Source organism: Raphanus sativus, chromosome 3 (genome assembly GCF_000801105.2).
Source record: "Raphanus sativus cultivar WK10039 chromosome 3, ASM80110v3, whole genome shotgun sequence".
In the NCBI taxonomy this organism is placed as follows: Eukaryota; Viridiplantae; Streptophyta; class Magnoliopsida; order Brassicales; family Brassicaceae; genus Raphanus; species Raphanus sativus.
The window spans coordinates 469,303-481,538 of record NC_079513.1 but is presented as its reverse complement, the minus strand read 5'-3'; the positions used below and the strand labels follow the sequence as shown (position 1 = coordinate 481,538).

Below are 12,236 nucleotides of genomic sequence, written 5' to 3'. Positions count from 1 at the left end.
TTAAATTTTGGATTAAAAGGTGATAAAATATCAAACTACAACAATTTAAATCAAATTGGATTACATATCGGTCATCAATCAGTTCAATCAATTAGTCTCGGATTTTAGTAATTTTTACAGGTTTTAAATATGGATATTTTAAACATTAACCTGCATTATCGGATCACCAGATTAGTCGGTCTGACCATGGAACTAGGTCAAATTTAAAAGTACTAATTTAAATTCAAAATATTTTAAATACGCAAAAACCATACAAATTAACAAAATATTTTCTAAACTATTAATAAAATATTTTATACTATTTATATCATATGTCTAATTATGGAAAGTAGGTAACAGGTCTCCGGCAGTTTTCAAAATTATTTTCTAAATAATAGTTTACTGCGCAAAACTGAAAATGAAAAGGTCAACTATTAACTGATAGATGGAAAAATAACGGTTTCTGTCAATTTTTTAACGGTTGAATATTCAACTCATAATTTTACGCATTCAAATGTTAGTTGGAGAATAAATATGCACATATAATATTTGGATACTTAATTTGCCGATTGAAAATACTTGAGGAATTAAAAACTCACCTTTTATATTCTTTATAGGTTTGAAAATCATGAACATCAATTTTTTTAAAAATTAATTAAAATTATTTTCAAATTAAATAAAATCATTACTATACTAGATATTTACATTTTGAAAGTGATTGTTGAGTTTTTACAATGACATATATAACAATAAAAAATAATTACAGTTACATTGTACTGTTGATGTACTTCATGTTTAAAAGATCATTTTAGTTTGAATATAAATAAACATTTCTTTTTCAAATTCAAACAAAATGTTATTAAATTTTGAGATATTTACTATAAGGACAATCGAAAAATAACTTTTGCCTGACTAATTATTATGGAGATGATCCCATGTTATTAAGAAACGATTCTCCAAAGACCTGTTATCTACTTTCAATAAATACATGTCATCCGATTCTGATGAGGCAATAGGAGTAGGTCATTGTTTCAGAAGAAGAGTGGCTGGATTCCTGCTTCGTGATCCCTCCAACCATCAGCTTCCATTAACCAATGCATCCGCCACTGAATGAGTCCAGAGGTAAGCTCATCAAACTTGGACCCCCTGCTTCCTGTGAGTTCGATTAAGGGGCCATGTGACGAGTCACAACCGGTTTACCTTTTGGTCATTCTCGGTTCTATCTTTATTTCAATTCAAACATTTTTGGTTTAGTAATTTGGGTCTTATCCCTTTTGCTTTTGCTTTTTGCTTTGACAGCTAATGAGTCTCATGTGACCGTTAGCCATTATCCTTTATGTACTATGTGACTGCATTTGTAGGAAAGTAATCAGAAAACATTTTGTCTTATCTCTCTTATCTCTCTTACGCTCTCAACAACCAAAACCCTATCATCATCTAATCCTGCCTCTTAAAAGTGATCTTTCTCCCTTTGATCATCTTCTAGACTTGATTACTCCTACCTTAAGCTCTTGGTGAGTTCTAGGTTGGCTTATTACTCTGTTCTAACTACCAAACTGTTACATTGGTATCAGATTCACCTTTCCTTGGACCTACAACGATGGTTGAGACAAGACTCCAAGAACGCTCTCTGCTTGACCAAGTCGACGAGATGCGCTCCCGTCATGACAACCTTGTTGCGGAGGTAAAGGCCAACCAAGAGTCCATGAACAACCGCTTTGACCGCCTTGAAGCCATGTTCTTCACCAGCAACAACGTCCCTGCAATCCACAACCCTGAAAAAGCCCCTCTAGACCCAGACCCCTCCAACCCACCAACTCCTTTCCCAAACACACCCAACCACTCTCCAAACCTACCACCAGACCCACCAGACAGAAACCCTAATCCCTACCACCACCACCACCACCAACTAACCCCTCCTCCCCAAAACGGCATAGCCTCTCGCCTTTCCAAGATAAATTTTCCATCTTTCGACAGTTCTAACCTTAGAGATTGGATTTCCAACTGTGAACAGTTCTTTGACATTGATGGCACAGCTCCGGAGTTAAAAGTCCGCTTGGCATCAATGCACCTCACCGGAAAAGCAACTCAATGGCATCATAACTGCATGAGTACCCGCTTTGGTATGTTTCCCTCTTGGACTGAGTATGTAGTCGCCATTTCTGGCCGCTTCTGCAAGCTCTACGACGATCCCCTCGCTGAACTCGTCGCGCTGAAACAAGGAACTGACTTTGTAGTTGACTTCCTCGACAAGTTTGAGACTGCTAGGATGCGCCTTGTTCTCCCCGAAGCTCATGCTCTAAGCATCTTCTTAGCAAACTTGAGTCAACATCTCTCGCTACACACGAGGCAGTTTGAAGTCACCTCTGTCTCAGGAGCTGTGAAGATAGCTATGCTTCACGAATCTTCCCCCCTCCACACCCCTAAACCACCTAGGACTCCCTTCAATCCTTCCAACAAATACAACCAATCCCACTACACCAAAAACCAAAACAACCCTCCCCTGCTCCCTAACCCCACACCTACCACAAACCCACAAAAAGCCTTACCCTTTCCCAACAATACAGAGAAACCTCCTCGGAAGTTCACATACCAAGAGATGCAAGACAGGAGGGCTAAAGGTCTGTGTATGTTTTGTGATGAGGTTTACACACCAGGTCACAGCCAAAAACACAGAAGATCCCAAATCTTTGTCATGGAAGGTGCTGACGATAACAACTATTGCATCTGACGCTGAAGATGACGCAGAGGCCTTAGCTCTCGCTACTACTGATGACAAAGCGGAGTCCACACCAATCATCTCTGTCAATGCACTCAATGGATCCTCCACTTTCAACTGTATGAGAGTCATCGGTCAATGTGGTAAGCGCAAGCTACACATACTCATTGACAATGGAAACACTCACAACTTCCTCGATCTCAACACTGCCAACGAGATAGGCTGCTTGCTTCAGCAAACTGGACCTATGGCTGTCACTGCTGCTGGCGGTTCCACCATGATCTCTCGTTACAAATGCAGTGACTTCCAATGGCGAGTCCAAGGGTACAACTACTCCTCTGAGATACGTACACTTCCTCTCGAAGGCTGTGATCTTGTACTTGGTGTTCAGTGGCTGTGCACACTTGGTCCAATCCTCTGGGATTTTCTCAACCCTCGTATGGAATTCTCTGTGAACGGGGTGAAGAACGTACTCCGAGGCATTACCAAAAATGGCTACAAGGTCCTTAAAGGCAGCAGCTTTAACAAGCTAATGCTTCAAAAGCCTCAAATTGCTATGCTTCACGTCGTCGAGTTGCAACCTGAGATATCTTTGCCTCTACAACCTGAAGCGCTCCTATCTCACATCTCTGCCAGCGGTGCAACAATGGAGAATCACCCTGATTTGCAGAGCCTCTTGGGGATTTTACGGTTCTATTTGAAGACCCCTCTGAGCTACCTCCCTTTAGAGACGGCTTTAACCACCGCATTACCCTAGAGACAGGAGCTAACCCAGTCAACTTACGTCCTTATCGCTACTCCTCACTGCAGAAGGACGAGATTGACACTATGGTTCGCTCAATGCTCCAAGATGGTATCATTCAAGCCAGCAACAGCCCATATGCCTCTCATGTTGTCCTCGTCAAAAAGAAAGACGGTACCTGGAGACTATGTGTTGACTTTCGAGGTCTAAACAAGCAGACCATTAAGGACAAGTACCCTATTCCTCTGCTTGAAGACTTACTCGATGAACTCGGTGGAGCAAAGTACTTCTCCAAACTGGACCTGCGTGCTGGTTTTCACCAAATTCGTATGGCACCAGAGGACGTCTACAAGACAGCCTTCAAGACCCACGCTGGGCATTACGAGTATCTGGTTATGCCCTTCGGCCTTACCAACGCTCCTTGCACCTTCCAAAGCCTTATGAACCACATCTTTGAAGGAGTCTTACGCCAGTTTGTCTTGGTATTCTTCGACGACATACTCGTCTACAGCTCCTCCTGGTCTGAACATTTACACCACCTCAGGGAAGTGTTCCAGATTGTGCAACAAGCTCAGCTATTTCTCAAACCATCTAAATGTACCTTTGGAGCTACTGTCATCGAATACTTGGGTCATTTCATCTCTGCTGAGGGAGTCAATACTGATCCAAAGAAGATTGAGGCTATTGTGCAGTGCCCTATCCCTACAACTCAAAAACAACTCCGCAGTTTCCTTGGCCTCGCCAACTACTACCGTCGGTTCATACTGAGTTACAGCATCATCGCTAAACCTCTCTCCACTCTCCTTAAAAAGGATGGTTTCGCTTGGGAGTTAGACGTCACCTCTGCGTTTCTAGAGCTCAAGACTGCTCTCTCCACTGCACCAGTTTTGGCTCTGCCTGACTTCAACAAGACTTTCGTTGTGGAGACAGACGCTTCCAACACTGGCATCGGCGCAGTCCTGATGCAAGATAATCACCCTATCTGCTTCATCAGTAGAGCACTGGGACCGAAACACCAAGCTTTATCAGTGTACGAGAAGGAGTTACTGGCCGTGGTGTATGATGTTCAATCGTGGAATGCTTACTTGGCTCACAAACCTTTCATCATCAGAACAGACCAGAAAAGCCTTAAGTTCTTGATGGAGCAGAAGATGACAACTCCGTTCCAACACATGTGGGTGTCCAAACTCATGGGTTATACGTTTGAGATACACTACAAACAAGGCAAAGAAAATGTTGCTGCAGACGCTTTGTCATGCGTTCCTGGCTCTCAGCTCCTTGACATTACCTTGTCTCAATCCCATGAAGGCTTCTACGATTCTATCAAGAACCTCTGGTCTACTGATCCTACTCTCATCCGTATTATCTCTGAGATCAAAGAACGCAAGGCTTCTCACCCCTCCTTTACTTTCACAAACAACGAGCTCCGCCGTAAAGGAAAGCTTGTCGTCGGGAACAATGCTGAGGTGAAGTTGCACATTCTGCAATGGCTCCACGACTCTGCAGTTGGTGGTCACTCAGGGAAGGACGCTACTCTCCAACGCATCAGGTCTCTCTTCTTTTGGCCTAGAATGTATGTGGAAGTGCAAAACTATGTCAGAAATTACTCGGTTTGTCAGCGTAACAAAAATGATCAAGCTGCTAAACCTGGACTTTTGAACCCTCTACTTGTCCCTAAAGGCGTCTGGGAGTCGATCAGTATGGACTTTGTTGAAGGCCTCCCTCCCTCTGCTGGTAAAAATTGCATCATGGTCGTCGTGGATAGACTGAGTAAGAATGCTCACTTCATCCCTCTCTCGCATCCTTACACTGCCATTGAGGTTGCACAAGCTTACTTGGACAACATCTTTAAGCTCCACGGCATGCCCCAAGATGTTATCAGTGATCGGGATCCCACCTTTCTCAGTGAAGTATGGCAGGAGATGTTCCGTGTGCAAGGGGTTGATCTGAAGCACTCTACAGCATACCATCCACAGACTGATGGCCAAACCGAAGCCACCAACAAGACCCTTGAAACATACCTCATGTGTATGACAGCGGAGGCCCCTAAATCTTGGAGCAAGTGGCTTCCACTAGCAGAGTGGTGGTACAACACCACCTATCACTCAGCTATCAAATGCACTCCGTATGAAGTGGTCTTCGGTCAGCCTCCTCCTACTCATCTACCGTATCTTCCCGGTGAGAGTTCTTCATCTGTGGTCGACCGTAGCATGCAAAAGCGTGAAGAGATCATCAACATGCTCAAATTCCACCTCCTCCGAGCCCAAAACAGAATGAAGCAATACGCCGATGCTCGTCGTTCTCACAGGGAGTTCAAAGTTGGTGATCATGTCTACTTGAAGCTGCAGCCATACCGACAGCATTCTCTCAAGAACAGACACTTGCCTCACAAGCTGTCACCTCGTTTCTACGGTCCATTCCGTGTGACAGAAAGGTTGGGATCTGTAGCTTATAAGTTGGATCTTCCTACCGATGCTGCTATACATGACACTTTCCATGTCAGTCAGCTCAAGCTGTGCCCAAACCCAGCAGCTACCCCTCAGGTCTTGCCTCAGTACTGCCAAGACTTGGGCTCCTCCAAGGAACCTGAACGCATCCTCGAGAAAAAAGTGGTCAAGCATCACAACACTGCAGTCACTAAGGTTCTTGTTCAGTGGAAGGGCTACTCTCCTGATTACACTACTTGGGAGTTCTATAAGGACTTCATCACCAAATTCCCGACTTTTGATCCTCGAAGACAAGGATTCTTCTGAAACGGGGAGTAGTGTGACAGAGTCACAACCGGTTTACCTTTTGGTCATTCTCGGTTCTATCTTTATTTCAATTCAAACATTTTCGGTTTAGTAATTTGGGTCTTATCCCTTTTGCTTTTGCTTTTTGCTTTGACAGCTAATGAGTCTCATGTGACCGTTAGCCATTATCTTTTATGTACCTTGTGACTGCATTTGCAGGAAAATAATCAGAAAACATTTTGTCTTATCTCTCTTATCTCTCTTATGCTCTCAACAACCAAAACTCTATCATCATCTAATCCTGCCTCTTAAAGGTGATCTTTTTCTCTTTGATCATCTTCTAGACTTGATTACTCCTACCTTAAGCTCTTAATGAGTTCTAGGTTGGCTTATTACTCTGTTCTAACTACCAAACTGTTACAGGCCAAGAGACGAGCCAGAAGCTCCCCGTAATGCCCGAGCCGACATCACATACTATAAAACCGATTATCATATCCAGCTATCTTGGTTTGGATCCAGATTCCAGAAGTTCTCGTATCAATTTCTCTAAAAGTTCTCTAACAGAATGAATTTCTATAAAAGTTCGATCGTAACTCAAAAACTTGCTCTTATTTGAATGCAAGACCTATTCAAGCTACTCTGTTTTCCAACTTATATATACAGTATATATATATATATATATATATTATATATATATATATTTTTTTTTTGTTTGTAAAAACGCTATGTAACGAAAAAAGTACAATTATAATAAAGATCAATCAGATGAACTTTTAATTTCCACTCGTGATTAAAAGATTCGTTGTTATTGAAAAACACCCAACATAATTGTTTGTCTTCCGCCAAAAACACAGACAAACTTCAAAGAAACATGGAATAATGTTGTTTCTATCATATCCACGAGATGTGAGTAGTGAGAGTGTAGAGAAAGAAAGACAAGAGAGAGAGAGAGGATTGCTTCTACATCACGTTATCACCGTTCGATATGTCCTGCAAATAGCATCAAATTAAAGAATATAACTCAAAAAAAGTCCAAAGCAAACTAAACTTATATATAACACTCAAATCCAACTTCAATACCTTCATATAAAGTTGAATAGACCAGGAGGAGGAACATTAACGCGAATATCATTGTTGCCGTCTCCTGTTTCCTCACCGTCGTCTTCAGTCCAAAAGGTTTCGAGGACTTTCACAGATCTTTGGTATATATCCTCGTTGTCGTGGCTCTGAAGATTCTCAATCTTCTCAAGTCCTCCTGCTTCTTCTACCAGTGTAGCAAAGAGGTTCTCGTCACCTGTGAGACCCGAGCGCTTCACTGCTTCTCCAACCACCAGAATGTTCTCCACCGCTTCTAAGCAAACCATTGCGATTCTTGGATCCGGGCAGGTTAGAAGATCGCATATCGGTCTGATACACCCTTTGCTCACCATAAACCTGAGAGAGAGAGAAAGACATGTTTTAGCAAATGATTTTTGTTTATCAAGGAAACATTTGGTTTTTCTTACTTGATTTGATCATGAGTGCCACCAGTAGTAGCATTTGAGATTCCCCAAGCAGCTTCTTTTTTCACTTCGAACTCTGCGTTGTCGAGCACCCAAACCAGAGCTTGAATGCCACCTGCTTCAATCACTGCCTGCAGATTCGGGTTTAAGTTAAAAGCCAGATACGTGGAAGTTCAAGTCTCGACTCTCTTGTTAAAAGAGGCAGTCATTACTCACTTGTATCTGATTCGAACTCCCAGCTGTTATGTTCGAGATAGTCCAGCAAGCTTCCTTCTTGATACTCTTCTTGTAGTTCTTTTTAATAAGGACCAAAAGACTAGGAAGCACCTGATGGTCCACAACCGTCTGTTTGCAGAATTAAAGTTAAAAGACTTTAAAAGTTTCCTTTTAAAATAGAACTGTGAAAATATACGCACCTGAGTCTGTACATCATTGCCGGTTACTATATTCCCAATGGTACGAAGAGCAGGAATCAGCACTGCCGGCGACATATGACTAACAAGAGGAAAGCATTCAGATAACGCAAGTATTATTAAAACTTAAAAATATCACAATCAGATATACTCACGCTAAGAGCTGGATGATGCGAGGGATAACGCCTGAATCGATAACCGCCTGTATATGTTCATTTGTGTTATCCGAGAGGTATGCCAGAGCCCAGCATGCATCTGTGAGTACTTCGTCATCTGTTAATTGCACAAGGCCCTTAAGAAATGGTAAAGCTGGGCTTGTCTGCTCAAAAAAGAAACGTACAGAAACTTGTTATAGAATGTATTACCAAAGCTTCAAATTTTGGTGTATAATAACTGAAGCAAAACCTGTTCGAAGGAAGGCTGAGGCTTCCCTCTGCAGAAGTTTGATAAAGTCCACGTAGCATTCCTAAGCATTGAGAGTTTTGTATGCTCATTGAACTGAGACAGAAGAGGCAACATGGCACAGCAACTTAAGACAATATCACGGCACTTTGGTGAGTCTCCAGCAACATTTCCCAATGCCCAAACCGCCTATTTTCAAAACAAAAAGCCTCAAAAAGCGTTTATCTGACAACAAAAGTGATGACAGTAAGGGTTTAAACGTATACCTGTTCGCGGACTTCCTCATTAGCGGAGCTGAGAAGCTGGACGAATAAAGGGATAGCACCACTTTCAATGATGACATTTGTGTTCTGCGATGTCCCTGAAGCAATGTTGGTGAGCGTCCAAGCTGCCTCAAACTAAATAAACACAACCAGAAACCAAGTTAACAACACACATCAAACTGTCGACAGTACAGATCAATAATCGGTGCAAGTTCCCTGTCTCACCTGAAGTTTGGGAAAATCAACCCTTGAAAGGAAAGTCACAACGCGAGGAACAACACCAGACTGTATAACATCATTGATAGGAGGGTTTTGCTCTACACAAAGAAGAAGAAGAAAACAAAAACAAAGCATCACACTACTAAAGTCGCTAAATAACCAAAAAACGCTGATATTTGTTTATAATGCTTAATGGTCACAATACAAACCCCTTGAAAGCATTTTGCGCAAGAGAATGGTCGTCTCAAGTTGTGAGTTGCTATCCTCTGACCATATCCCAGCAACCATCTCCGTTAGATTCTCTATAAACTGCAATCACAAACAGACTTTATCGATTCTTCCAAGAACACATAAACATTCACAAGAGACTTTCAAATCTATAACAAAACCAATTCGATTGAATATATATTAGAGACCTTATTAGTAATACACAAACAAGATTGCACTAAGCAATTCAATAAACATGGATTCACAATACACTTCAAATCTATAACAAAATCACAAAGAAACATCATCATCTTCATCGCGAGGAACTTCAAATCTAGAGCAAACAAGATTCTTCCATATAGCAATTCAAGAAACGTCATCATCATCATCATCATCATCATCATCATCATCATCATCATCATCATCATCATCACCATCATCATCATCATCATCACCATCATCATGATCGCAAGAAACTTCAAATCCAGAACAGAATCGAAGTATACTAATCCAAAAACTCGATCTCTGACAGATTACGAACAATCAGATAACTAGAAAAGGTGAATCAATTCGCAAACGCATACTTTCTTCTCAGAAGGAAGATCATGTTCCGATTGTGCCGCGGCCGAAGAGATCCCCTCGCGTCTCTTCTTCTGAAGATTCTCTTCCCTCTTGTTCTTCCTGATCTCAACCATGTCATCCTCTCGCCTCCGCCGTCCCTCCTCCGCGTCGACCGCCACTTTGTACCGGTTCCGTCGCGCCTCCGTCTTCGCGCTAGGCCTGAGAGACATCGTTCGCCTCAGATCGATTGAAATCGCAAGAATCAGCGATCGTTGGGGTTTTTGATTTCGAGGAGATTGAACAGTAAAATGAGTAGTGATGGATTTGGAGTTTGTTACGAGTGTATGTATATATATATATTGTTTTTAATCCAAAACTACCCCTTATTTTAGTATTATTTTCGAAATAGCCCTGAAGTTTTTGTTAGTTTTTTGAATTTGAATGTTAACGTCTCTCTGCTTGTCGAGGTAATACACCGACTAATTAGTAATTTACGGGTTCAACTATATTTTTTCCTTTCTTTTCTCCACCCAAATATTTAAATTCAAAAAGCTCAAATATATTAATGCGTAGCCCAAACTCGGCCCATATGGGGTACCAATTATGGAGTTAAACAAATTCGAATTATTAGAGGCCGCCCGACTTGTAAAAGTGTTTATTGTTCGATATAATCAACTCTTTCTTTTTTTGGTAAAATATTAATATTTATACCATTTTTGAATTTTTTCACAATGTTGAAGATAATTTATTGCACAAGATGAAACGAAAAACAACACAACTCAAGCAACAAACCAGAAACAATCAAGGCGGCTGATAGGAGTCAAAATAAATATGCAGCAAGGAAGGAGAAGGTGGTGACCTCCCTGGAAGAGATAGCAGTCGATCTAGTGGCGGATCTACGGAGGAAGATGGGGTGTCAGGTGACACACCTTAAATCTCAATAAATTTTGTTTTGACTGATAAAACAATGAAGAATCTATAGCTCTGGTGATAAAGTACACCCTAAACTTGGGTTCAAATCCCCCTGATGATACCTTTTATACATTTTCTTCTTTTTAAATGTCAAGTTTGACCCAAGTAAAATAAATCCCTGGGTCCGTCACTGAGTCATGATTAATATTCTAAACCGAGTGTTTCTTTCCTTCCAGATACTAAAGATGATTGATTGGAAGAACAGTTTGACAAAGATGGTTTGATTGCGGTTGACTGAGAGATGAGAAGAGTTAATCCACGCCGCAGCTGAGTGCAAGTCTGACAGAGGGTTTTTGCCTGTCCAAAGCGCTGAAGAGTAGCTGCATTCAAAAAATAAATGGTGATGCGTTCCCAAAGCAGAGTTACAAAGAACACAGGTGCCAAGAACATGAATCCCCCATCTCTAAAGCCTATCCTTCGTTTGTAACCGCCTAAGTAGAGCCCGCCAAGCAGTGAAGGTATTTCTGGGGATGTTCTTGAACCAGATGACCTTGTGCCAATAGACTGTTGGAGCAGTGACCCTTAGATACTCCCAAGTGTTCTTTGAGGAGAAGGAAGGACCATAAGAATCATTGGACTTACGCCAGAGGAAGAGATCATGCCCATTTCCAGAAACCAGAGGTACAATCTCCGTAATTGCAATCTGAATTCTTTGAAGATCATCATACCTAGCAGCGGGTAAATGCCACGAGCCGTTCCTTGTAGCATCAAACACAGAGGCATTCTTCAGACTCCAAGGACCTCCCTGCCCTGCTACCTCAATTAAAGGTCCCAAAGATGTCCAATTATCAAACTAGAATCTTGCATTTTCGCCATCACCAACCACACAGCGCATAAGAGTGGATAACATTGGTCTCAACTGAAGAATGCTACGAATAGCAGATGAGAACCGGGGTGATTCCGGAGTCAACCAGAAACCTTGTCGGTTAAAGATATGTTTCTTCAGACACGCCACCCAAATGGACCCTGAGGCAGAAAAGAAATTCCAAACACGCTTCAGGTTGAACACCATTTCAAAATCCTCCAGATGCCAAATCCCGAGACCCCCTTCTGATTTTGGTTTACAAATGTCTTCCCAATCAACAGGAGCTCACCTAGCAGAAGTTGTTCCATTCTTCCAAAGAAAAGCTCCGCATAATGAGTCCACTTTAGCATAGAACGCTATAGGCAGCACAAACACCGCACTCTAAAAGTTGACGATTCCATAAATGACCGAGGAGACAAGTGTGATCTTTCCAGCAAAAGACATGTATTTTACAGTCCATGAGTGCAGTTTACCTGATATAATCAACTCTTTTTTTTGACTAAAATATAATCAACTTTTTCAACCAAAAATGTTATAATTTCAAATAAAAATTATAGTAAGAACTAAAAACTATATATATATATAATATTATTTTAGAAGTCACTTTCTTATGTGTCGCGTTCACGTTAACTCTTACGGTGGTTGATTACGTTGATACTATTAATGAACTGAATTAATTATTATAATTGTCATTATTAATATTAAAAAAATTTGTAACCT

General features: G+C 41.4%; 2 protein-coding genes across 2 annotated transcripts; both read right to left on the bottom strand.

Moving 5' to 3' along the window:
- Positions 1-6,917: 6,917 nt before the first annotated feature.
- On the bottom strand, positions 6,918-10,052 carry LOC108845774 (importin subunit alpha-3-like). The gene is made up of 11 exons (XM_018618950.2): positions 9,763-10,052; positions 9,181-9,280; positions 8,978-9,069; positions 8,756-8,887; positions 8,493-8,678; positions 8,243-8,406; positions 8,091-8,169; positions 7,891-8,019; positions 7,678-7,805; positions 7,253-7,606; positions 6,918-7,162 (listed from the first exon to the last, which is right to left on the bottom strand). Exons 1-10 carry the CDS (start codon positions 9,967-9,969, stop codon positions 7,255-7,257), a joined length of 1,569 nt encoding a protein of 522 aa, XP_018474452.1. The 5' UTR covers positions 9,970-10,052; the 3' UTR covers positions 6,918-7,162; positions 7,253-7,254.
- Positions 10,053-11,114: 1,062 nt separating this feature from the next.
- On the bottom strand, positions 11,115-11,824 carry LOC108844821 (uncharacterized). Its single transcript, XM_018618113.1, has 3 exons — positions 11,806-11,824; positions 11,535-11,677; positions 11,115-11,468 (listed from the first exon to the last, which is right to left on the bottom strand). Exons 1-3 carry the CDS (start codon positions 11,822-11,824, stop codon positions 11,115-11,117), a joined length of 516 nt encoding a protein of 171 aa, XP_018473615.1.
- Positions 11,825-12,236: the final 412 nt, after the last annotated feature.